General features: G+C 42.3%; 1 protein-coding gene across 3 annotated transcripts in view; it reads left to right on the forward strand.

Moving 5' to 3' along the window:
• FSTL4 (follistatin like 4) overlaps positions 1-26575 on the forward strand; it is a 343973-nt gene that overhangs the window by 165742 nt on the left and 151656 nt on the right. For all 3 annotated transcript variants that reach the window (XM_083428816.1, XM_083428817.1, XM_083428818.1), the window contains exon 5: positions 25099-25286. In XM_083428816.1, the coding sequence (XP_083284942.1) occupies positions 25099-25286 (188 nt within the window). The remainder of the gene's footprint in view (positions 1-25098; positions 25287-26575) is intronic.

Below are 26575 nucleotides of genomic sequence, written 5' to 3' on the forward strand. Positions count from 1 at the left end.
TAATGAAGATGTTAGTGTAGAGCACATCTCAACCCTGGTTGCAGCAGCTGTGAAAACTGCAAATTCCATGCTAGGGATCATTAGAAAAGAAAATGAAAAATAAAACTGCTGATATCATAATGCTGTTATACAAATCTGTGGTGCAACCACATTTGGAGTACTGTTCTGGTCACCGCATCTCAAAAAGGATACTGTAGGGTTGGAAAAGGGTTCAGCAAAGAGCAAGGGCATGGTGCAACTCCTCTATGAGGAAAAGTTTCAGCCTTTGTGTCTTTTTAGTTTAGAGAAAAGGTTAGTGAGAGGTGACGCAATATATATGGCATATTATATGTTTCCCGATCTCTTGACCCTGGTTAAGACATCAGGAGTACCTCACTGGCTTTCATATTCCCATCCTGTTCTACTGTCCACCTTTCTCTCTCCATGGTAAATTTCTTCTTTCCCTTCTTATTCCAGCTTTAACCATGTGTAACATTACATCTACAGTACGATCAACATTAACCAGACTTTGAAAGCAGTTTACCCTGGTTAACTGAGCAAAAACCTTGGTTGTGCTATACTATGTTTAGGGCTGAAAAGAGAAGTGAGAAAGTCTGCAAGATATTTCTGATCACTTTACCACGGTTAAGAAACATTATATTGGGGAAACCTATATCTTCTCTAGAGCTTTACATGTGGCAGTCAACACATTAAGTCAACAGCTGAACTGCATGCATTTTCTCAATTCTGCCTATTCATATAGAATTGGATGGACGATGTTATAAATGGCAGAAGTTTTAGTTTGCTCCCATCTGTTTTATTGCAGTTGCAACCTTCGGTATGTTTTAAATCACAGTTGAACAAACGAAATAAAAATTAATAACAAGTAAGGATTATATCAGTGCCATATATCTGTTTTAGTGACTCACCGTTTACTTACGTAGCAGAATATGTACTGTATTTTCCCGTACACAAATTTCTACACTATATGGTTTGACTACTCCCAGGATTCTATGCCTAGAGAAGTTATCTGACTGTATCATCTTAACTTATCTTTTTCAAAAAGAAAAAAGAATGCAGTGTTTTGACACTTGTCATAAATCTAAGTCATGCATGCAACTGCTATTCAAATTCCCATTGTTTGCTTATGGGTCACTTTCAAAGTCTCAGATCTGAATTAAACTAATAGGAGATGGTTGGTGTAGTTTGGAGATGACAGGCATTTTATTCCATTAGGTAGTGATATGATTTCTTTTCCATGGCATGAAATAAATGCATCTGACAGCCATAGATGCATTTTCTACTTGACTGACTGTAGCTCAACACATTGTATGATATTACAAAATCTATCACATGAAGCATAACATTATATATTAGCACTTTTTAAACTTCTCAGATGTTTGAAGAGTATAATACTATTAAAAAGACATCTAGAGGATATTTTCCTTGCTTGACTAAGGTTTATCTTTAGCTGTTTTGGATGCCTTTGAAGGAAGGAGTGCAGGATATTTATATGCTAAATAAATAAATAAATTTATCTTAGGAAATGGGCTATAGAAACATGACTTGCCATTCTCTTTCACAGACTAGCTAGCACCTAAAAAATTGCAGGTAACTGTTCCCCCCCCCTTTCCCCTTTCATGCTGATGCCTTAAAATATGCTATAAATTCTTTGCTGACGGCAGTGAAATAACAGTATTTAAAATCATCATCTTTGGGGGCTGAAAAAGTTAATATATATTTGGATTGTGCAAAGATATGAGTCTCTGGTTGGCTGTCAATGTTGGCACCCACCAAATTATTTGGTGGGTTGGCACCCACCAAATAATTTTAACTGGCTCTCAGGTGCCCTTCTGAAATTTAATCAAGATATGGTAAAAGGTTTGCCCACACTGTTTTTTGCCAACAAAGAGAGGAATATTTTTAAGTTGCGAGAGATATAGATTTACAAACATATAAAAACAGCTAAGAAAAGTTTTATAAAATAAGTACAAGTCTGGTCTGGGGGTCCATCTGTTCCTGGGAATGGACCCCCCCCCCCTCACCCCAAATCATTCTGTTATTGTTCATTTTGCCCCCATTCTGCATATGATCTCTCTCTCACACTCCTAGTTTAACTTGGAAAAAATCCATAATTAGTTCTGGGATTGGTGCAGTTGCAATTTGCCACAGATCACAAGTTTTGATTCTATCACAGCACAAAAGGGAATCTTGATGCTGTCTGACAATGAAATCAAGATTCCTTTAAGCACATTCATAAGTTCAGATTTGACCAGAGGTGTATAGTTTACAATTTATTAAAATACGAGGCTGGAACTTAATCAACAGAACATTTCCATGCTTCCTCTTTTTCAGTGGCTCAAGCAGGACTGTAAAGCATGTAGGAAGGATGCTTTTCTGTTACTGTGAGACATTTAGATGTAGAGTGGAATCCATATATTTATTGCTTGGAAGTTAATAAAAAAATACAATGTACTTACATAAAACCTGTTACACCTGATTGCCAGCGCAAATGCTTCTACTTGAGCGAGCCCCAATGAAATCAGTACAGAATTTAGCATCATTCCTTTGTGCAAGATTGAATTCTAAGTATTATGAAATGCAGAGTTTTCTACTTTCAGTGGTTCATTATTGTACTATTGATGTACAACCACCTAGATTATAAATGAGCTCAAGAGCACTGTCCTAGAATCTGTTGTGCCATTACATAGCTATCTAGAAAGGAGTTTACCATATCATCACTTACGCCAGCATGACAAAAATCATAATATGCAACATTTAGATGGTAGTGTAGTTAATTAAGATGGCATCCTCAGTAGAAATGCTTATAATCAGAGTAAAAAATCTCCACAAACCTATCTAGAAGGTCCTAATACTGTTTCTACCGAAAAAAGATGGTGTGCAACACATTATATCCATGTTATATTTCACGTGTTTCCAGATAATACAAGAACACAATTTGATACTCAGAAGTAAGTCCCATTGAGTTCAATGGAATTTACTCCCAAATTAATAGGTATAGGATTGCAGCTTTAAAAAGTATTTATGAAATGAATCAAAGCAAACTCTTTTCAAAAAACAGGGTTTTTTGTGTGTGTTGCTTTTAGTACCATTTCAGGAAAAAACGGAGTAGGTGAAAAAGTATGATGATGTTCACATGAAAGGTTAACTTCAGTGTAACTAGTTTCTTTAAGTCTGTAGTGATTTATTTATTTTTAACTCTAAGAGCATCTTTAGGTGTGTGGTTCTTAGCTCTGGGAAAACCACATGGAAATCTACATTGCATAAAGAGCTTTCAGCACGTTTCAGTAACAAGCCGTTGGTGGCAGAAATTGTGGTCTGGTGTCAGTAGTGGCTCATGGTACGATGGAGTCACCCTCATTGCAGTTTACCTCAGTAAGCCTGGGGATAAGGCAGCAGTGAGGATGGGATTCTGGAGAAGCGCCACCAGGAGCACCGGATTAGTTCTAGCATTGCATCCACGTAGCCCTGGCCACACTACATGCCCATCCAGATAAGCTGCAGTGGTATCATTGTCAGGAAGAATTTACTGAATTCTTGCAATAGTTGTGGTCTATCTCAAACTAAAACTTCTGTTGATAAGCTTTGTTGTAGGTTTTTCCTTTCATATTGATTTATTTTAATTATTCATTCTTTCATTTACAGCCCACCTTTTTCTTCAGGTGCTCACTATGGCATACCTGATTCTCCCCATTCCTCCTTTAATCCCCACAACAACCCTGTGAGGTAGGTTAGGCTGAGAGGTAGTGACTGGGCCAAGTTCACTCAGTAAGCTTCATTGCTGAGTGCGGAACTGAACCCTGGTCTCCCAGATTCTGGTCAAACGCTGTCCACTACATCACCCAGTTGTTTTGCACATATGAAATTTTCAATTACAAGTCTCTTTTTTCACTCAGCAGTGAAAAAAACAGCAGTGGGGCAGGTGGGTGGGCCACCCGTGGGGGTGCCACATCTTGAATTTCGGCTGCCTGAGAGGCTCCTTCACCCCACTTTATGAGTGGAGCAGAGATGGCTAGTATGTTTCCCACTCTCCCTTATCCTGTGGGGAGAGGATTGCCTGACTGGGGCTTATATCTTTTTGCAAGCTGCACAAGTGATGCTCTCCCCTCCTCCATGCCATCAGTGTGGCAGGCCTGTGAATCATGTTTGCAGCATCAGATTTTCATTCACGCTTTGCTCCTTTTTAACTGCCAGTCTTGGCACTGAAAGGCTTAAGAAATAAGCATCTGTTCCCATCCTCTTATTACTTTGGTAAGAAGCTTTGCTTTGTACTTTAATGGCATATAATGAAAACCCCACAGCCAACTTCTCAGGTTAGGGATATTGCTATCTTGACAGTCCTCAAGCCGATCTACCTCAGAATTGGTACCCTGAATCATAAAAAGGTTATTTGCCTTGTCAGCAGCCAAAAAAAGAGCAGCTAGTGTTCAGTTGACTATACCATTCATCATCTATCATTGCACAACCTACGAGAAACAAACGCCAAAAATGGAAGATTTCCTCTGAGAATTATTCTCAGACATGGATTGAATTTATAAACTTACCATTTTCTTTGCATCTCCAAATTCATTCTTTTTGCTGCTGGTATTAGCGATAAAGGATTTTTTTTGTTTTGTTTTCTTAAACAGTGGAATCAACGGAGTCCATTCTTGACTGGCAAAAATAATTTTTGTTTGCCTTTATTTTTCAACGAGTCTTACCTTAGCCTTGCAGCCTGTGAATCCTTTCTGTGTGGTTGGTTCCCACGCAAGAATGGAAATGTCAGAATCCTTCAGGGGCTCTTTCTGCTATAGAATCTGTGCAGGCTGAACAGGACTGACACATGAGCAACTATGCAGAGCTTTTTCTATATAGATTTCTTGGGGAAATCAGGTTATGGGGGATTATTTGTTATAACTATTTCCTGAAACTGAAAACTAGAACTTTTTTTTTTAAAGTAAAGACAGCAAACCTGATTTAGTAGCCAATGAAAACACAGATCATAAAATTGTAGTGTTGGGAGGTGCCTTTCAGTGATTTTTTAACATCTGGTTGAAGGTTTTAACTCTGTTCCTTGTGCTTTAAAGGTTTTTGTCTAATTTGCTTTGTTATAGTCTTTTATGTAAACAGTTTGGTGCCTTTTGTTAGGGGCCAAAAAGTAGAATAAAAATGATTTTATATAAATTAATTGGATAAATAATGAAAATAAGCCAAATGAGGCTTGCTCCTATCAGTGGTGCCCGTTGGGACTGGTGGGTTGGAAGGCAGGGAGACCAACAGCAGGTGAAGCCAGAGCTAAGGAGAGGCAGATTCACCTCCTGATTGGTTGTAAGTAAGGTGACTGGCAGATGGGTGCATGTTGGGGGCACACTGAGATTGGTGGGGCAGCGCTCCAGTTGCCCTAATGGACCAGCCCCCAGTGACACATAGGAAACTAATGTAAGTTCACAACCTCCATCTTGACAGGTTTAGTTGCAGTAGGATATAGGAAGGCAAAAGCTTCATGGACAAGGTAGCTTTTGAGGATGGACTTGGAAGAAGGTACCAGGGGTGCAAGGTCACAGGTGTTCTCTGATTCAGTTCGACGCCTAGGAAATGGCAGGGGAGAAAGGTAGGTATTCTCTGAGGTAGCGGGAAAACGTGAGATGTCTGAGGGTGGTAGAACTGGAGGAGCAAAGCTCATGGGTTTGATAAATAAAGGAAGCCACGGCCATTGATTAGTATGTAGCTTGTGCCGACTATGGGACTGTTCAGGAAGGCAGTGTAAGGATTTCAGGTGTAGTGTCATGTGGTCAGAGCAACACTATGTCAGCATTAGAGTGCTGCAGGTGGGTGAGAGAACCAAGAAGAGGCAGCCGGAGGCTGGAGAGGCACAGGCTGCAATAGTCACAATGAGAGATGTGAACCAGAGCTTGTTGTCAAGGATGCAGAGAGGAAGGGCCATATTTTTGTAATGTGGAAAAGGGTGAAGTGACAGAGTCAATGGCCTGAATGTGAGAACCAAAAAGAATAATCAAGTCAGTAATAGCTACATGGTATTCATGAGCCTGTGAGTCTCTCCCTGTCTCCTGTCTCTACCCCTCTGTACGTGCTTTCTCTCCATACCTTCTAATTTTGTGTCACAGCTGCATGTTCCTGATTCAGCCACCTGCATGGAGTAATGACGCTACTGTGGCATGCAGTGCTCCTTGGACTTAATCCTACAGTTATATATCGGTGCAGCATCTCATAGGCTTGTGCATTACTTACTGGAGAGATAAAATTTTGATTGTGCCATTTTATCACTTTAGTCAATTTTTACGCAGAGTGATCTATCCCACTCTTTTGGTGTCTACACACTACCCAGGGCAGCTTAGTACAGTTTAATATAACAGTGTCACAAAATACATTAAAAATGCAATAAACATACAACAATAAAATACATTATTAAAAATACAAGGGCAAAGAATCATAGATTGGGATAAATAGCCACTACAGCAGTTAATCAGCAGGCAAAAGCCTGTCATTATAAAAATGCATTTGCCAACCAGCATTCAACAGTGAGAGAGGGGGGGGCATGCACACTTAATGGGGTGAAGTGTTCCATAATATTGGTGCAACCACCAAGATGGCCCCATCTCCTGTTCCCTTCAGCCTTGGCTCCACCCCAGGTGAGACACAGAGAAGGGCCTCTCCCTCTGATCTTATGGGGAGGGAAGGATAGTACTTGATCTGGGGATTCCTCAGGCATCCTGAACTCAAGGGCTTTTAAGTGGTCAGCAACACTTTGAATTGTACATGGGAACAAACTGGAATTGAGTGCAGACATAGCAGCATAGGTGTAACATGTTTCCATAGATGCATGCTGACTAATCTCCTTGCCCCTCTATTCCAGAGTCTGTCTACTTTGTCACCAAGATCACATCTGTCTATCCCGATTAAGCTTTAATTTGTTAGCATTCATCTATTCAATTACCACATCCAGTCACAAACATTTGATTCCTACTGGTTTCTAAGGAGGAGATTGAAGCACATTTTAAATTCCCATTCAAATCAATGGGATTACATTCATCTGTAATTATGCTATGTTTTGATCCATACCACCTTATTCGTACATAGCATCCCTTCAGCATCTACCCCAAATGTCACTCTTGGTACTTAAAGAATTTATTAGAATTCTAGAAACTGGATTTGAAAGGATGGAGTCCCGGAATTGTATGTTGATTGACCGACAGACTGATATAATGAATGGTTTTTCAATTGCATGATTGACTGTTTCACTGAAACCAGTACGAAGGTTATCTTTTCTGGTTTGCTCTATTGTTCGATTGATGTTTCATCTGACAGTGTGGGGAGTTGTTTTTTTTTTTAGGGTGATTTTTATTTTAAAATATATAGCAGTCCCTCCATACAAAATGACTAAAATGGATAGCCTCAGCCCAGAAAGCCACACTTTCCTAAGCCCTGAAGTGTTGTTCAGCTTGGGATGGCAGGTTCTGATGAAGGAGGAGCTGAATGGTGAGAATCTGGATTGGAGGAATGTACTGGAATTTAGGGATGCTAAACTTCCCTTGGGTCATGTCCAATATTGATTTCAGCAAGCTCTGAAAAGAAACATTCAAATTGATAGCTATTGAATGCAAATTGAATCATCCCTCTGTCCAAGCATGTATCTGTATAATAAGGAAAGCAGCTTGATGAAAAATTGGTAAGTTTATATATTTCCTACTGAAAGCGCAATAATATTGGTTAAAATGTATCTTAATGCTAGAGGGGTTTTAACATTTATTAGAGGGTCCTCTATAATAATTAAAAACCCACCATGGATAGCTCTCTGAGGAATCCAGCCAATTTTGCTTTCTGTGGCAGGAATAAAGTAGAGCATTGCAAATGTCAAATAGCATACAGTGTAACAGCATAAATATAGGCTAATGTATCAAGCAAATATTCCATTTATCTGCTTAAATGGCCTTTCCTGGTTTGCAAATCTGAGCTATGATAATAGGCTTTAAAAAGTGATCAAATGGATGTTTTGGAACTATGGATTGGGAAGAAATTTGATTCAGTTCATATTTAGGGACAAAATCACCTAAATACACAAACTGAAATACAGACACTTATCCAATTTTGCACTTATCCAAATTTTGCAGTGCAGTTCTCTAAGAATGCTTATACTAAGATAGAGTGTGCATACAAATGCATATTAGTGAAAATAGCATTTAAAATGTATTATATGACAGAAGGTTGCTTTGCAAAAAAAAAAATGTATAGACGGCCTGGGAATTTCTTAAATGTGAAATATTGAAGGCCCAAATGCAGATGATTTCAACAAGAAAGAAAAGTGGTAGGCATCTAAAGAAACTGGTGTGGCTGCATAAGGAGCTTACAGATTTCCTGGGGGAAATCAAAATTGACCCATAACATGATTATCCCATACTTTCTTAGTTGCTTTCAGTAGGTTCTTATAAACACCAATAAAAATGGTAATTGTTATTAGACATTGGGCAAAAGTTTGCAGCATTGCCAGGGGTTGGACTACATGGCCCTCATGGTCTATTCCAATTCTGCGATTCTGCGATTCTGTGGAATCTTTTCCCCCTAAGGCTCAGCCCAGTAACCTACGATAGCTGAGCCCCAATGATTAAGATTTGCTTTGGCTCCAAGAATGTGTCTGCCATTTTGCAGCTCTGCGGCAGTAGGTTGTGTGAGCAGGAACTCACAAAGTTTTAAATCCCATTTGTTAAGAGTGCTAGGAAACATAACTTCCCCCACAAAAAAAGAGCAACCCTCCTCTTAAAATTAAAGAGCAAGGAGAACAGGTGCTTGGACAACAGATGTTGAAGTACAGCAGATGCCTGGAGGACAGCTCTGAGAAACATTCCAATTAGAAACTGTTTTGCTGATTTACGTTTCCCTTCCGTTTGGTTTTTGTTCTCCTTTTGTCCTTGAGTATCAAACGTAATTTCACTAAACCCAGCAGGTTTTGTTTTTTGACTTTTCAGTCCATCTGCTAATTGCCCATCTACCTGGAGGCTTCAATTTGCTGTCCATTGTACTGCAATCAAGGGTAGTCAGTTAACTAGTGGTAATGTAGAGGGACTAATAATGCTCTCCTGAGCCTCCTTGTGCGCTATTATTGCAAGTAGCAGAAAGGCTTTTTAAAATAGCCACACGGTGACCAGCTATTTGTGATTCTGTAACTTCTTTTCCCCCAAATGCTTTGTGAATAGAATATGCCTCCCCAAAATGGTCCCAATTACTCGACTCCATCCAAAACAAAAACAACAAAGTGTTTGGGCTGTTAGTGTATGGAGGCCTGAAAGCTGGCGACCATTTAGTTGTTCCACCAACAGCGGAATCCAAATGGACCCAGTATTTCATATCCATATTTAATGACATGCACAGTGAATTGAATGGAAAAGAGACCAGTGATAACAAACTGGACAGACTAGAGTCTGCACTGTCAGGAAGTCCTACACACGAGTAGGAGTCTGGTGGAGACACATGCCCGGCTGGCATGTTCTCTCCCTCCTGGTCGTTCATTCGGGAGATTCAAAATCTTTCTCCAGCCCGAACATCACAGCGACTGATACCAAGAGGCATCAGAACACTTCAGGATCAGCAGAGTATATAGGCAGTCAGTGTTCAGAATCAGTAGCGCAGTTTTTTAGCTAAACTACGTTTATTTACATATACACACTTGGAGCATCGTAACTCAGCTCCTTCCTCTTCAGCATCAGACAGCAAAGAGAAAGGACAAAAGGACAACTGTCCTACATCACGGAAACACAGTAATCCAAACATCCTGTCTCTGTCACTTCCCATAATGTGGAATGAAAACATACACCGACATGTGATATAAACAATACCATGACTGCACCACAGGAAAAGAATGCTATAAAACAGGCAAAGGGTATCTCCTCAGCAGTAGCTTGCTTTTCTTTTCAGAAAGGTAACCAATTTATATCAACTGCCATTCAGACTTTTTTTTTAAAAAAAAAAAGGTAAAGGGACCACTGACCATTAGGTCCAGTTGTGGCCGACTCTGGGGTTGCGGCGTACAGCTTCCGGGTCATGTGGCCAGCATGACTAAGCCGCTTTTGGCGAACCAGAGCAGCACACGGAAACACCATTCACCTTCCCACTGGAGCGGTACCTATTTATCTACTTGCACTTTGACGTGCTTTTGAACTGCTAGGTTGGCAGGAGGAGGGACCAAGCAACGGGAGCTCACCCCGTCGCAGGGATTCGAACTGCCGACCTTCTGATCGGCAAGTCCTAGGCTCTGTGGTTTAACCCACAGCTCCACCTGCATCCCGCCATTCAGATTTTTCAAGCTAAATTGTTGTCCCAGCTACTTTTTGGGATCCTCAGGCTCCCAAATTCAATCAAGGATGAAATTTTACACACTCTCATTCCTCTCCAGATTTTGGCATTCTGAATGATATAGTCCTCTTTACAAGAGGTGGGAACTCAACCTGGGGGTGCACCCTACCCCAGCATCTCTGCATGTGCCTAGCACATGCAGGCCATTCTGAGATAGAAGCTCTGAAGGCAGCATCTAGGCAGTATTTGATACAAATAAAGCTCTTGCCTCAGTTACCTAATTGGATGTAAACCCAAAGCCAAAAGGCAAATATATTTGACACCCCTAATTTCTGAGTATTCACCAGCAACAATGGAGCAACAAAGACCTTGCTTGGGATTTGCTCTTTCTTCTCATTGATCAATTTAAACCATTGCTGAGAACCACTCACCTGAGGGGCTCCCAGGGAAGAAAGTGTCGCTAATAAATACAGACAAACAGTCTACATTTTGGTGTTGCCCTGTCTGTCAAATGTGAGCAGCATGTAGCAAACCAAGATAACCAAGGTTTGGGTTAATCCAATCTCAGTGAATTTGAAGCAATCTGTTTCTGAGTACAAAGTGGGCAGAGACGTTCCTGTGCAAACAACATGATAATGTTTTAAACATAAATACAAGGTACAATCCACAAGAGCACAAGATGTCTGGGACGGAAGATTAAGCCAAAGATAGAGAGCATCATGCTTAATAGAGATGTCAGTTTTACACAGTAGGGCTTCCTTAAACTAATTACGTGTGATTTGCTGAAGCAAGGAGACAGAATTCCAGCTCTCCTTGTTTATGCAGAATGCCTCACTTGCAGATTTCAGATGCCCAAATGAAGTGTTTTACTCTTGCCAAACAGATTTTGTATGGAGACAGTGCAAAGAAGAGGAGCAAACTTAATTCAAGTATTCAGCTTTGAATTGAAATGAAACTGCAGACTCTTGATGCCCAATATTTAAGTGCAGGAGCAATGCCATCATAATCCAGAATAGGCTATAATTCCTCTAGTAAGAAATGTGAAATGTGGCCGGCTCCCTCTTGATCCAAGTCATAGGGAGATCCAATGGGGATGGTGACAAAGGAGTGGGCAAAGCTAGCAAACTCATCCTTGCTCGTTCTCTCTGTGTGTATGTATTTGAATTGTTTGAAAGATGTTCTCCAAGTTTCTAAGATTTTTTTTATTGTTATTTTATTGCTTGTTATTTGCCATGCTGGGCTTCTTTGGGAAGAAGGGCAGGATATAAATATAATAACTAACTTATTAATAAATAGATAAATAAATAAACAAACAACTGTTTTAAAAACAACAGAAAGCTATTTCCATCACTGGTTTGGCCGGCTTTGTTTCCTGAACTAGGCAATGCTGTCAAAAACACTAGATCAGCAGGTGTAGTAGAGAAACTAAAGTAGTTACTGCATGCTGACAAGGAATGACATTTAAAAAATGACAAGCTTCACGCTGTTGCAAATAACCTCTTTAATGCCACATCTGGTGTGGTAAAGAGTCACTCTGAGAATTAGTCCCACTTGAGTTTTACCTTTGGTGATGTGTCCCTGTCTTGCGGTGTGATGCTTCACCCACTGGAATAGCTGAGGCTGGAGAGTTCTCTTCCTGTGACAATCCCACAGCTAAGGACCAATTTCTCTCTGTGATAGTGTCGGGTACAGCACTCTCAGTTGCTTTACAGCTGAGCATGCGGATAGATAATCATGTGTAATTCAGCATGCAGGCTGGAGGTTGACAGCTCCTAATGTAATTCCCAATCATGACATCCTAACTCACCAGTTTCAGGCAGCGATGAAGAATAAGAAAATTTGCTGAGTTACCAAACTGCAAATACGTAAAGGGAGATTGCTGCATTGTTCAAGGAGAGGAGGATGGGTGTTTAGGCAATGCTGTTTTGAAGTGTGCTCTGCTCATATTCCACTGAAGCAGGTGGTGCATATTTATGTCTTTTAAAAACCTGTGATGGTAGGGAAATAAATTTCAAAATGGAAATCGTGTTTCAGTGTTGACTATTTTAGCTTTGAATCAATTTCTATGGGTTTTGGGGGCTTTTTTAAAGACGGTTTTGTCATGCAGTTCTGGGATGCAGGTTCACACTGACAGATTGCATCAGTTGTACGTGAGCTCATTGTGTGTTTTGATTTCTGAAATTCCTGGGGCACTCACTGCTGTGTGAGCATGGGAATTGCAGCAGTGTGAATGCATTTCTTGCACAAGTGCAAAAAAATATTTCTCCATGCAATCCTGTCAACAGGGAGAGGATTGCGTGGAAAACAAACACATATTGCACAACTTCTGTTGCAATCCAAAATTCTACCCAAAGACAGTGGTTAGTTGTTAATTGTCAAGTAGTTAAAGCTGCAGCTGATAATAAAACACATTTTCTGTGTGCAAAATATCCCAGGTTTAGTCCCTGGCATCATCAGGTAGGGCTGGGAATGACTCCTGTCTAACATCCCAAGAAGCAGGATGTTATGTGGAATAAGGACCCAAGACAACGTGCTATGGGATTAAATTGGCCACAACTTTATTAAATTTCAAATGTGGGTAGACCTTGGCTCAGGCATTGGGCGTTCTCCCTCCCCAGTCCCCAGCCAGGGACCTAGGGAGCTTCAGGGTTATTCAGTGTGTGGGGGGGGGATGGGCCGGCTCTGGAGAACATATGTTCAAGCAGAGATAGCCGCCCCCGTTACGCCGCCGCCGCAGGGGAGAGAAATGACGACCTTTCGGCATACGGTCAAAGCCTCCCTTCAGAAACCCCTTTAACGGGGAACCCTGGTATCACCGCTGCAAAGAGGAAGATGGACTAAAGGATTCCGCCCAAGGCCTGATACCTCCAAAGTTGTGACGTTTTTGCTACGGGAAAGGCGAAACCTGCCAATGCAGGGAAATTCCTTTCTGGCCCTTTTACAGTGACCTTAACGTAGCAGCGCCCGCATACCTGTGAAGAAAAGTTAACCTGCAAAACCTATGAAGAAAAGTTAACCTGCAAAAGAAGACATTAACTGAGGTTGGGTAGGGTGGGAGAAGCTCTGGAGCCAAGTGAGGATTCCCAGGTAAGATCCTCCCTCTATTGTGTGGGCAGGTAATCCCTCCCCTACCTGGCCTGGTCTCCTTGGCAACGCTTCCTCCAGGTGGGATTGGACAACTGACTGAGGTAGGCGGAGACCTCCAGGTATCCCACCAGAGGGAAGGCAAAGCCAAGCCTATGCTGATGGGGCCGCTCCAGATCTAGGGCTGCGCGCGTCCACGCAAAGGGAGCCCCCCGTTTTAAGTGGGGAGTGGTCATTACAGAGATGAAAACTTATTGACACCATATTTTTGGCAGCTGACTATATTGAGTGACACTGTGAGCTTAAAAAATTGGAAATGTCAGAAATCCCTGGAACACATCTCAACAAGAAAATCTAGATTCATGCACGATTGATTTTTTGGAGGAAGCCACATTATGTAGATTACTATATAATACAGTTATGGAGAATTCAGCACAAAAATTCCAAGTGCCAAACTAGATAATATGAGAAATGCATGATTCCCCCATTCCGTTGTTCTTCTTCTGGTTAAAAAAAGGGGGGGGGATAGTGAGTATGGTGGGTGTGATCAAGGTAATAAAGGAAATAGACATTATAGCCCTAATGATACACCCCCAATCTATTCCTTGCATGAGGGAAACTACCATTTATTGTTTCTAATATTGTTTAGTTTGGTCATCATTCATCTTATTGTGATAGCTGGTCTCTTAGGCTTCAATCCTATACCCACGTACCTGGGTGTAAGCTCTACTGAATGCAGTGCAACTTAATTCTGCCTAGACTTGGTTGTGTGGCTAACATCATTGATGTATGGTGCTGCCGTATCCTTTATCTGAAAGGCCCTTGCCCCTTTAAGAGTAGTAATGAAAATGAAAATGCCACAAGCTGTGGCTTCTCTCATCTCTGCAGCGCTGTGACAAGGAAAAAACTGCCTCCAATTAAATTCCCGTTTCTATGTGCAACACATAAAAGTAGCAGATGCCTTTTGTGAATGTAGAGCTGTGGCAGCCCCATGCTGCTTGGTTAGAATTTGAAAATGCTGGTATTATAGTATGACGCTTGTGAGGCATGATGAAACAATGAATTTGGAATAGCTAAAAAGTGTGCCTTCTAGGGAATGGTGGAGGAAATACTCAGTGGTAGAAGGAATACACTAGTTCTTATTCCTTTAATGATATGCTGTAATAAAGGACAGTTGTGTTTGAAAGGCCTGCTCCTCCCTGATTTGGTTTTCCTGCTATCCCAACACAACAGCAAGGCAGCCGCCAGAGTTCCTAGCCCCTGTTGTATGTCAGGCAGTCTTTCACAGAAGCATGTTCAAGAATACCCAAGTTTTCACTGTTCAGAGCTGCTGCCATGTTCATCCGGTTCTTGTTAATTGCATCTGCTTGAAGAACATTCAGTTAACCCCCTTCCTGACACCCGATTGACACTCTTGTTGTTTTGCAGATTTGACTTCACAAAAGTCAGTGAACTGTGGGTTGGTGTTTTAGCTCCCACAGTAATAATCTGTTTCATTTCACAGAAACCCTGGGTAGGATTTTCAAAAGTGGGCCAATTACTGAAGGAGCTGGATTAATGAGATGTCATCACTTACCACTTACCACTTACCATTCTCTGGGAGGATGGGCTTGATAAATGTAGTTCATTGCCAAGTCCTGACATAAAAACAGGACCACGCTCTATGATTCTTGGCAGGCTGATCAATATTTTATCTGCCAAAGCATGCAGAAGTGCTAAACAGAATGATTTGTGTGGCTGTTGTGTAAGAGAAGACAAAAAAAGGGGGGGATAGGCCTCTGTGAACAGAGCATGTAAATTTGATGGACATTAATATTTACGGAGCTTTTTTGCAATCAAGAGCCTGAAAGTCTGTGTTTTTCATTTTTAGAAACCGCATGAATATTGCGAGATTATAAAACATGTAAACAGATTCTTTTTCTTTTTTTAAGTGTCTTTAGAGAGCACCTGAGGGTGTGGGTGGCGCTGTGGGTTAAACCACAGAGCCTAGGACTTGCTAATCAGAAGGTCGGCGGTTCGAATCCCCGCGATGGGGTGAGCTCCCGTTGCTCGGTCCCTGCTCCTGCCAACTTATCAGTTCGAAAGCACGTCAAAGTGCAAGTAGATAAATAGGTACCGCTCCGGCGGGAAGGTAAACGGCGTTTCCGTGCGCTGCTCTGGTTCGCCAGAAGCGGCTTAGTCATGCTGGCCACATGACCCGGAAGCTGTCTGTGGACAAACACCAGCTCCCTCGGCCCATATAGCGAGATGAGCGCCGCAACCCCAGAGTCGGTCACGACTGGACCTAATGGTCAGGGGTACCTTTACCTTTAGAGAGCACCTCTGGCAGCATATGAAGGTGCTGTTGCTTTGTGCTCACTAAGAATCCTATTAAAGTTCTTAAGACACATGGAGACTGAACATGTGAAAGGGCTATTCAGAATGTTCCCCCGATGCCAACATGTGTGCTGGCTATTGTCCCTGACTGATGTGTGAAGAGCATCAATCTGATGTAGGCCTACATATGAGGACCCCAGTTCCTCTGGGAGGAGCCATATATATATACCATGAATAAGGCTTGGGTTCTTGGCTCCATTGGAAGCAATGCTTCTGAAGTTTTCCTCTTCTGAATTTCCCTCTGGATTTTGGAGATCTAAATTACCCCATCTTATTTCTGAAGTGGAACCAATCCAACAGGAATCCTGAATTGTTCCATGAAACACACACAAAACACAAATACACACGCATATGAAAGCTGGAATATAGGAAAACAGGAAGCTTCCACTCCTCCTTAATTTTATACACAGTGCATGCATGCCTAATTTTGAAATCAAGGAATGAAATAAGAAAAATGGGAGAAATCTGCTGATTGGAGTGGAAGCGTGATTTTTGAATGTAGCTTCAGTACATGCTATTGAGATTATCTATGCTCACAGTGAAAACCTCTGCTTTTTAGCTAGGGAAATGTATTGAAATCATTGCGGTGGATGTATCCTATCTGTAATATTTGTATATCATCAAAAGGATCTGAAGAAACAGAAGTGGCACTTCAGAGTGGGAGACGTGTTGACCCCCAGTAGCATCAATCATATTCTAGAAGGGGGAGGGGACAGGAATTTTGCTTTAAAAGGCTCCAGAGTGCTGTTACAATGGATTGTTAATTGAGTGGCTACATGATCTATATTTGGTGAGTCCTGATGATTAGAGGTGAGGCAGATAACTTTGAAAGTACAAACACATGTAATTAGGTTGTGTTAAGGACTTTAAATAAATAAATAAATCCAATTATAAAGAGACCTGGAAAACAAGGGATGGATTTTTCAACATAATTTCCATACAGATCCAATGAAACCTTAAGCAGCCCCTGAATTATAGGTCATGAAATGAGATTTGGAAAGACCATGAAATTCAGGGCTTTTCTGCCCCAGGTTGTAATGAAAAGCAAAATGTTGGGCAGGGGAACATTAAAAACAGCGAGAGCCACTATCCCCAACAGACTCTGCAAATGAGTAGTGTGTCACACTGCAGTGTTTCTGCAGTTGGTGTAGCCACACTGATTAGATATTTATAGCTATTATAACAGAAGGGGACGCGGGTGGCGTTGTGGGTAAAAGCCTCAGCGCCTAGAGCTTGCCGATCGAAAGGTCGGCGGTTCGAATCCCCGCGGCGGGGTGCGCTCCCGCTGTTCGGTCCCAGCGCCTGCCAACCTAGCAGTTCGAAAGCACTCCCGGGTGCAAGTAGATAAATAGGGACCGCTTACTAGCGGGAAGGTAAACGGCGTTTCCGTGTGCGGCTCTGGCTCGCCAGAGCAGCGATGTCACGCTGGCCACGTGACCCGGAAGTGTCTTCGGACAGCGCTGGCTCCCGGCCTATAGAGTGAGATGAGCGCACAACCCTAGAGTCTGGCAAGACTGGCCCGTACGGGCAGGGGTACCTTTACCTTTACCTTTTTATTATAACAGAGCTGAAATGCTTAGTCACCAGCCTTCCTGCCGAAGGCTGAATGCGCACACTGACCCTTCGCTTGGCGTTGCCACACCCTGCTGGCCCTGGCCTCTGATGATCCAGAGTTTCTGATCTCAAGCAACACCAGCATGAGTACAGCTGTACATGCACAGACCCCCCTCTGCAAAAACCTGCAAAGCCTGTGGGTGTCAGGAGAGGGGCAGTCCTTCTCCCCCATCCGCCCATGCATCTAAGCTACCCATAAAGGAGCTCATGAAAGGGGCAAATAAAAGCAAACAGGACTTTTCCCCTCCCCCATCCATGACCCCCCCCTAAAATCTGGTTGGGGGGGGGGTTGGAAGAACCCCCAGAACAGGTTGCAGGGGGAGGGGAGATTGTTCCATCTAGCAATCAGAAATTCTTATGCTGATGGAATAATTTCCTTAGTGCAAAGTTGAATTCCACCCCGAGCCTTTGAGAGCAGAAGTTATCAGAGATATTTTCAGCCCAGAGGGCAAGAAACTTGACTACTGATAAATATATCCAGTTATTTTAACACCGTCTGATTGCCTCACTACCTGCACTCTGTGAACGCTCCAGTGAAATGTTTCTAAAGCTTTAATGTCTTCAAAGTGGATGTGTCTCTCAAAACCTGTCTTGGGATGGGGAAATGGATGAAAACTGACACCCATGTTTCTGGTTTGGACACCAGGTGGTCAGACTCAAAGGTGTACCTCAAAAGACATAAAACCAGCTAATGTAGCACATAGAATATAGGTTCAATTTATGAAAGAATCAGGAGTCCTTGGGAGCTGCTAACAAGGCAACCCAGCTGTGAGCTACCTATTAAAAAGGCTCACCAATGAGGATATTCTGAAATGAGATAAATTGCTAATAATGAATTCGTGTTGTGAAGGAAAGGAAACTGCCGGAGGACACTTAACAAAGCAGAGGAAAGAACACATTTGTGAGAGCACATTTTTTAAAAAATAAAAATAAAAATGGTGTTTCATTATTCTGTCTGTCTTAGCAGCAACAGTTATAGTGCCGGAAAGGAGACACATTTGTATGAGCCACTGGTGCTGCCAAATAAAACCTAAGAAGTGAGAGTATTTAGTAGATAAAGCTAGTGGATTCCAAGTACAGCGTAAGAAGATTACAAGTGTCACTGACAGCAGCAAGAGGGTAAAGGGAAATGATAAGGAGAGAGTAGCCACTGCCCTTGCTAAGCCCTATACAAACATCTCAAATAGGATTTTAAGAACCCTTTTGTGGAGAAGGTAAGGGAGTTACAGGAATATTTTTTTTAAAAAAAATAAATAAAGCCACCCAGTTGAACAGTGCAGGAAGGGAAGCCACTTTCAGGAGTTTGGGTAAAGCTTTTGAAGAAAGTGGTGCCAGGAAGGCTAGTCTACTTCTTAGAATTTGCATCAGCCACACAGGAGGAACTCTTCCATCACAAATGCTCCTTTCCTCTCCTAGAAGGTTGCTTGCTGAAGATGCAGAAACACCCTTGCAGCATTGGAAGAGAACACAGAGGCATCAGGGGTGGCCGAATCTCTCAGTTTTGCTTTCTGTTTTTCATTTTTTCCAATCTGCAGTTTTCTGCATTCTATAACTATTTGTGGGTTTGTTTGTTTAAAAAAGTCCTCAGGGAAATTCATCTGTATTTTAGTGCAAAATCCTCCCTTTGCAAAACCAGTTCCCCATATATAATGTTTTTATTCGTTATTTTCACAAATGCATGCATTTTATGCACACACTTTCGTGTCTGGAGAACTGCGCTGCAAAATCCAGAGAAGTGCAGATTTTAAAGGATATTCAGTTCATGCATTATTTTGGAAAGTGTGTGAATTAGGTAGGTTTGCCTTTCAATGTGAACTCAATCAAATCCCCCCAACTCTCACCCGTATTTGAAACAGAGCGGGTGGTGGCATGGCAGGTGAAAGTGGGCTTTGGTGAAAATCACCCTTCCTCCTCCTCCAGCAGGCACATCCACTGGATCGCAGCCCTCCCCTTCCCTCAAAGGGCACTCTGGATCCAACCCATTTCTTTTTCTCCTTTGTTCTGATTCTTATGCATATGTAATTTTTAATTTTCATTTAATATGTGTTGTAAAAAGAACGATAATATTGAATAGAAATGGTCTCTGTGTTAACTGTTCCATTAAGTGTCCCTTGGGGAAAAGAAAGCTTTTAACTCACTCTCTCTCTTTCTCTCTCTGCTTGATGCATTAAATGCAATGATACTTATTAAGCACAATATCTGATAGCAAACCTGAGGCAAAAGTAGGGACAGGGGAAAATGCTAGATGGTTGGTATTCTTACTGAGCCCTTCTATCAGAAACCTGTGCAGCTTCTGGACCAACCTTAAGGGCAGCCCCACATAGAGAGCATTACAGCAGTCTAGTCTTCAAGTTACCAATGCATGAACCTCAGAGCTGAAGCTGACCTGGACCAGGCATGGTCATAGCTGGTGTACCAACCAAGGCAGCTTCTAAACTGTGAGTTCTGAATTGTGCAAGGAGCCTCCATGAGTACAGAAGTTGCTGCAGCCAGTACAGTGGTACCTCAGGTTAAGTACTTAATTCATTCCGGAGGTCCGTACTTAACCTGAAACTGTTCTTAACCTGAAGCACCACTTTAGCTAATGTGGCCTCCTCCTGCCGCCATGCCGCCAGAGCATGATTTCTGTTCTCATCCTGAAACAAAGTTCTTAAGCTGAAGCACTATTTCTGGGTTAGCGGAGACTGTAACCTGAAGGGTATGTAACCTGAAGCGTATGTAACCTGAGGTACCACTGTACAGGATGTGGCAGCTAGGTTGCTGAGTAGGACATCTTGCTACAGTATGTACACATTATAGCACCATTAAAGGAGTTGCAATATGGGGCTGGGTCAGATTTAAAGTTTTAGTTATAAAAAATGAGGTCAAGCTACCCTTCAACGCTGAAGGGGCAGAGATTGCCAGCCTAACCCCTCCCCTTTCCTTATGTGCTTTTAATCGTGGATGGGGGGGAATGCTTGAATAGGACTTAAGTGATGCCCTGATGTGCTAGAGGTGTCAAGCAGTGATTTTTATCTATGCAGGCGGAGGGGTAGCCATGCGTCTCACAGGATGATATTAAAGGATAAATTGGCTGAGTAGAAATGCTCCCTGTGATTAGCCATTCATATAAAAAGAGACACCTATTCATAAAAGACAAACTGAAACATGAGTAGCTTATCAAGTGCTAGCTCTGTCTTGAACCGGTCATTTGAATTCTTTTTCAATGTCGTTTTAAATATGGAGACCTCACTTTCTTTAGGTGAGGAAGACACCACCGTCTTATGTTTGAGATATTTATATGCACATTAAGGGTTATAGCCAACATTATTCCTTCTTCTTCTTCTTTACATACGGCCCTATACCTGGGGGTCTCAGGGCAGTTCACAGAATAAAATCAAGATATAAAACCACAAAATACATAATAAAAATAAAAACAACAACCCAATAGCCCCCCTCCCCCACAAAAAACACATTTTAAAAGGGCATAGGATGTAAATCAGATCAACCAAAGGCCTTGTTAAAAAGGTACATTTTTGCATGTTGCCTAAAGGTGTATAATGAAGATGCCAGGTGAAATTCCCCAGGGAGAGCATTCCACAGATGGGGAGCCACTGCAGAGAAGGCCTTTTCTCGTGTTGCCACCCTCCGGACCTCTCGAGGAAGCGGCACATGAAGCAAGGCCTCAGAAGATAATCTCAGGGTCCGGGTAGGATCATATGGAAAGAGGCAGTCCTTGAGGTATTGTGGTCCTGAGCCGTTTAATACTTTATTGGTCAAAACCAGCACTTTGAATTGGGCCCAGAAACTAATTGGTAAAGGTAAAGGGACCCCTGACCATTAGGTCTAGTCGTGACCGACTCTGGGGTTGCGGCACTCATCTCGCTTTACCGGCTGAGGGAGCCGGCGTACAGCTTCCAGGTCATGTGGCCAGCATGACTAAGCTGCTTCTGGCGAACCAGAGCAGTGCACAGAAACACTGTTTACCATCCCGCCGGAGCAGTACCTATTTATCTACTTGCACTTTGAGGTGCTTTTGAACTACTAGGTTGGCAGGAGCAGGGACCGAGCAACGGGAGCTCACCCCATCGTGGGGATTCAAACTGCCGACCTTCTGATCGGCAAGTCCTAGGCTCTGTGATTTAACCTTCAGTGCCACCTGTGTCCCTAACTAATTGGTAGCCCTACGTATAATGCATTGCAGTAATCTAACCTTGAGGTTACCAGAGCATAGACAACAGTAGCTAGGCAATCCCTGTCCAGATGGGGGTGTAGCTGGGCCAGCAGTCGAAGCTGATGGAAGGCACTCCTGGCCACTGAATACATTATTATTATTATTATTATTATTATTATTATTATTATTATTATCATTATCATTATTAATACCCCGCCCTCCCCAGCCAAGCCCGGGCTCAGGGCGACTAAAAAGCAATAATAAAAACAAGTTGAATGATTATAACTTAAAAACAAAATTAAAATACAAAATTAAAATATTGAAACATTAAAATATTAAAATGCAGCCTCATCGCAGGAGGAGAAAGGAAAAGAAAAAAGAAAGAGAGGGAGGGAGGGAGGGAGGGAGGGAGGGAATCAAATTGGCTCCAAGCCAAAGGCCAGGCGGAACAACTGTCTTACAGGCCCTGCGGAAAGAATAGAATAGACCCATTGAAATTAATGCACATGACTAACTTAGGTACTTTAATTCTAGTGGGTTTACCTTGAGTAGGACTCAGTGGAATACAAGTGCATGGGAAAAATTCAATGTAGTGCTGAGTGTGGTATGCACATGGGGAACGAGGTCATCTCTATGTGATCACCTAATTTTGTTCAGAGGGTTCCTCCAACTCCCCAAAGCAGATTTAAGGGACACCGGAGATAGGGCAAGGAGATGGTCATGTTGTGCAAATGGACCTTGTTCCATGCATACAACAAATTAGTTGAATCCCACACTATGTACTGACTGAATTGCCAGCTATGCTGCAGCGTAAACTTTCAGTGCAAGCTACAATACACACAGAGTAAAACAGCACAAGAAAATACAGCAATAGAAACAATACAAAGCATGGAAATCAATGAAAGCCAGACTATGTATAAAACAACTGCTAAAACCAGATATACAAGATACTGGAAAAACTGGGCAAATAAATTTTCCAGTCACTTTTGCACTGGGAGGAGATCGAAAATGGATCCGGATGAGCTTCTCTCTGGAGGCGTTATTGGACAGAGTCATATGATAGAAGGTAGACAAGTCTTATGCTATGCTTGGGTGGGATCATGCTATGCCTACTGGGGGTGGGAGATGAATTTGGTTCAGTTCACAGTTAAAAGTGAAGCTATTCACACTTCCCAAAACAATATACAGGCCCAATTAACATGGGGGTTACATTCCACGCTACCACACATTTAAGTGAAATCATATATATTTGAAACACCATTAAAAAATCCTGCAAACACCCCATTCCACACACCCCCACCCTGCCCCACCCCGGCCCATTCCACCCCTTTTTTGTGATGTTTTCAGGTCACTTCCAGGTTTGGTGAGATGTGCATGTGCTCAAACGAATACATATCGGAAGCACTGCCTGTAGAAACCGAAACATTGTCATCCTTTAAAATTTGTAGGCCTTGCTGCCTAGTAAGGGTGCTTCGGACTGCAACCTAAATAGTGTTTTTTTGATTAATTAAATGGCATGTCACCAATTACTGTGTTCATTAGTCAATTAAATTTACATTGATTAAATTACATTTGCTGAATTGCCCATCACCACAATGTATACTGAGACAGTGAAGGAAGTGTATAATAATTTACAACCCCATAAACAAAATCCAGTGCTGATGGGCAAAGGGAAAGGCCACTTTTAGTATTCCCCCCCATTCCTCTCAAATAGATAAACCAGAGCTAAAATGGTTACATAACAACTGTGCTATTAACTCACAGCCCCACTGATGAAAATCTGCACTTACTGATTAAAAGTGGCATCCTTTGATTAATTGCCTAAAGCTTTAGTTGATTAATATACCAATTACAGTGTGCAGCTCTACTTATTGTGGGAGTGGGGTTTTAAAAGGAAGAGTTTCTGTTCTCTCGGTGTTCTTCTCCCATGATTTGAGTTTCCATTAAAGCACGATTCACCCAAAGACACAAGAGCTAAAACGATCTGCCTCCCAGCGTCCCCACAGGCATGCAGAATCTTTTTTGGGACCTTCATGCATTTCATATGAAAAGTATAGAGCGTTTGGAACCATGTTCTGTTTAACAGTCTTAGAAACCTTCCCACAACCAGAAACTCTGTTTTACCAGGGAGGTTTCTAAACGTGTTCAACAAAATGCACATAAAAACACTCTTTAGAACATAGTCATTCTTGAAAGGATACAATTGTACCCAAGGTCCCAAGGTCAGGTGGTACCCAGTGTGGAATTTTTTTTGTCATGCCCCGCATCAATAGCTCAGGGTAGGCTTGGGAGTCATGTCCCCCCCCCCCCAGCGATGACACCTGGTCTGGTCTGCACCCCCCGCACCCCCCTTCCTACGCCTCTGGTTGTAACAAAATGTTGGCTCCTCCACTAATACATACTTCGCTTCAATGTTACTCCATTTCTGTCCACTGTTTCCCCAGTCAGACTTACTTATGGGATCTTTTTATTCTGAACATTAGTGATCCCCTACACACTTCACTGGTCCCTGTCCCAACCTCCACTGACAGAAAGGGGAAAAGAGCAGCAGCAAGCCAGCAGAAGCCCCATTTTGGTTACATATCCTATCATCCTAATCTTGATCTCATTATCAGGAAGTCAGTCCAATGGAAATCAGGATACCTTATATCCGAGGGAAACGTCTTGGAAGATTTGGAGTTGCCCTCCATCCTCTTTGCTTTACAGTGCTATTATGTACCTGGCCAGCTGAGTTCAAGTCTTTGATTAGGCCAGTTGTGCTCCCTTTTACAGTAGGGAGTTCTTTTTGCAGATGTTATCAAGTACATCCTCCGGAGATGCAGACGAAGAAGAGTGCACAGAGCATTCTGTTATGTGATGTGGTGTCAAATGGGTCAGAGCTTGAAAACAGCACAGGGGAGGGTTAAGTCATGTGGGTCCTGGTACCACAAGCCCCTTTCAAGCAGTATTGTTTCTTGTCTTTTTCTTTTTATTTATTCGTTTATTTTTTTAAAAAAAACCTTTTGAAACTTTTGTAATATAACACAGCCGCAGAACTAATGGTTTTTGAGTTTGGTAATTTGAGTTTCAGCTTGTAAATGGCATATTTACAGTGTGCAAATGATACCACAGCACTTCCGCCTGATAATCAGCAGTTCACGCCTTGAGACTCAGTTAGTTATGATCACCACTTCAAAGCCACTCTAATCTTCTCCTTATATATTAGAAAAACCGGACTGCACTGTGGAAACGCAGCGGTGCATAAACTGCGACTATGTGGGGGCAAATAAGGATACTTTTAAAAAAGCATCTAGAGGACATTTAATGCATTCAGCAGATATTACATTTTACACGGTTGTCTGCTGAGTGAAGCCGTATAATCTGTAAAGTGAGATACTGATGAAGTTCCTTGGAGGTAGGATTTAGAGAGGGGGGGAAACATTGTCTTTATGAAAGGGCATCTCATTAGGATCATCTTAAAGCACTGCTTTTGAAAACCTCAGTAGGCGCAGGGCATCTCCCTTTGGGCGGCACCTTTCCTGGCTCCGTAGAAGTGCAGATCAAGCAGGGAGAGGCATGCAGTCACGTAATCCTGTTTTATCTTTCAGGTGACATGTGTACAATGGCAGACTACCGTCAGCTGAAGGGTATCCTGCTGGACCTTCAATCTCACCGGCAGAGGCAGCAAAATCACCCAGGAGATGAGAGAATCCAGAAGCGCTTCTTAGTTGAAGATATGTTTAACCACTTGGATATAAATGGTGATGGGCACCTCAGCAGCTCTGAATTGGCTCAGGTGGGTTTGTTGTTCAATGAAAATCAAATTATGAAGTGGACTGCATTTCCCATTCAAAGTGTAAATTGAGTGTAACCACAGTGGAATCCTCAAGAGACGAGCTGTTTGTAAAACTCTGCTGAAAATTAGACTATGAAATATCTTGCCGTAGCTGACTTTTCTCCCATCTGCCTCAGGAAGCGGTGGCATTATTTTATATTGTTAAGGATATTTTGCAAAATAAGAATTTTCTATGCCACTTTTTTTTTCCCTCCTTAGCTCTCTGGCAAATATAGGTTTGCATCTGCAATCATCTTTTTTAAACATGCCCTGCTCGCTGACAGATATCAGATTTTATTTGCATTGAAAAATATTTAAATATGAAAATCAGCATAGATTCTCCCTCCTTCCTCTGAGATGCTCTAATACTAAAAATTTCATTAACAACAGTTTCTGTCCCACATGTACAATATCCTTTTGTAGCTGCAGAAGTGTTGATTGACAATTGATCAATTTAGATATATGGTGGTGAGACACACACACACACACAAAGTGATATTGTCTTTATCATCATGTTGTGGAAGGTTATTCCCATCATGCCCTGATTATGCATTTTTGAGAAAGATCCAGCTAACCAGGAAAAATGATGGATCCTTGATCTGATCCACCATGTTCATTTGTGCTTTGAGGCCCCCAAGCCCTTCCCCTGAAAATAACTTCACACTGACACCTAATTTTTAGTTTAAGTCATTGCGCAAAATTTAGGCCACAACTTTATTGATTACAGCAAAGTGAGTGGTATTGGCTTAGGCATTGGCAACAGACTATAACTGACTCCTGCCTCTCTGGCTGGAAGTCTGAAAGGGTAAACACCAAATGAGGGAGCAACATCAATGAAGACCAACCGAAGCTTACCCCAGGGTTCCTGTGGTCCTGGCACGGCCCTAGCCCCTCAAGTGGACTTCTGATGAGATCCAGGACCCCCAGATTCCTTTACCGGAATACCCTTATTCATGGAGGGGCAAGTGATGGCCGCACCTCCCCTCCCACACACTTCAATAAGCCAATGCCTAACCGCCAAACCTTACAAAGTTGTGATGATTGCTAAGGGGGTAGGCAAAAACCAAGTGACTACAGCCAATCTGCCAAATGGAAATAATTCCTACCCAGCACCTGCTCCAAAGCAGGCGACCCAATCCAAAGCAAGGCCAAAGCAGCACCGCCTAAAATTAGGGAGGGAGGGTGGGTGTTTGGCAGCGCGAAGCAAGTGCCCCCAGTTACGGCGCACTGCCACTTTTGTAGGCCCCAGG

The sequence above is a fragment of the Podarcis tiliguerta genome, assembly GCF_965153285.1.
Source record: "Podarcis tiliguerta genome assembly, chromosome: 2".
In the NCBI taxonomy this organism is placed as follows: domain Eukaryota; kingdom Metazoa; phylum Chordata; class Lepidosauria; order Squamata; family Lacertidae; genus Podarcis; species Podarcis tiliguerta.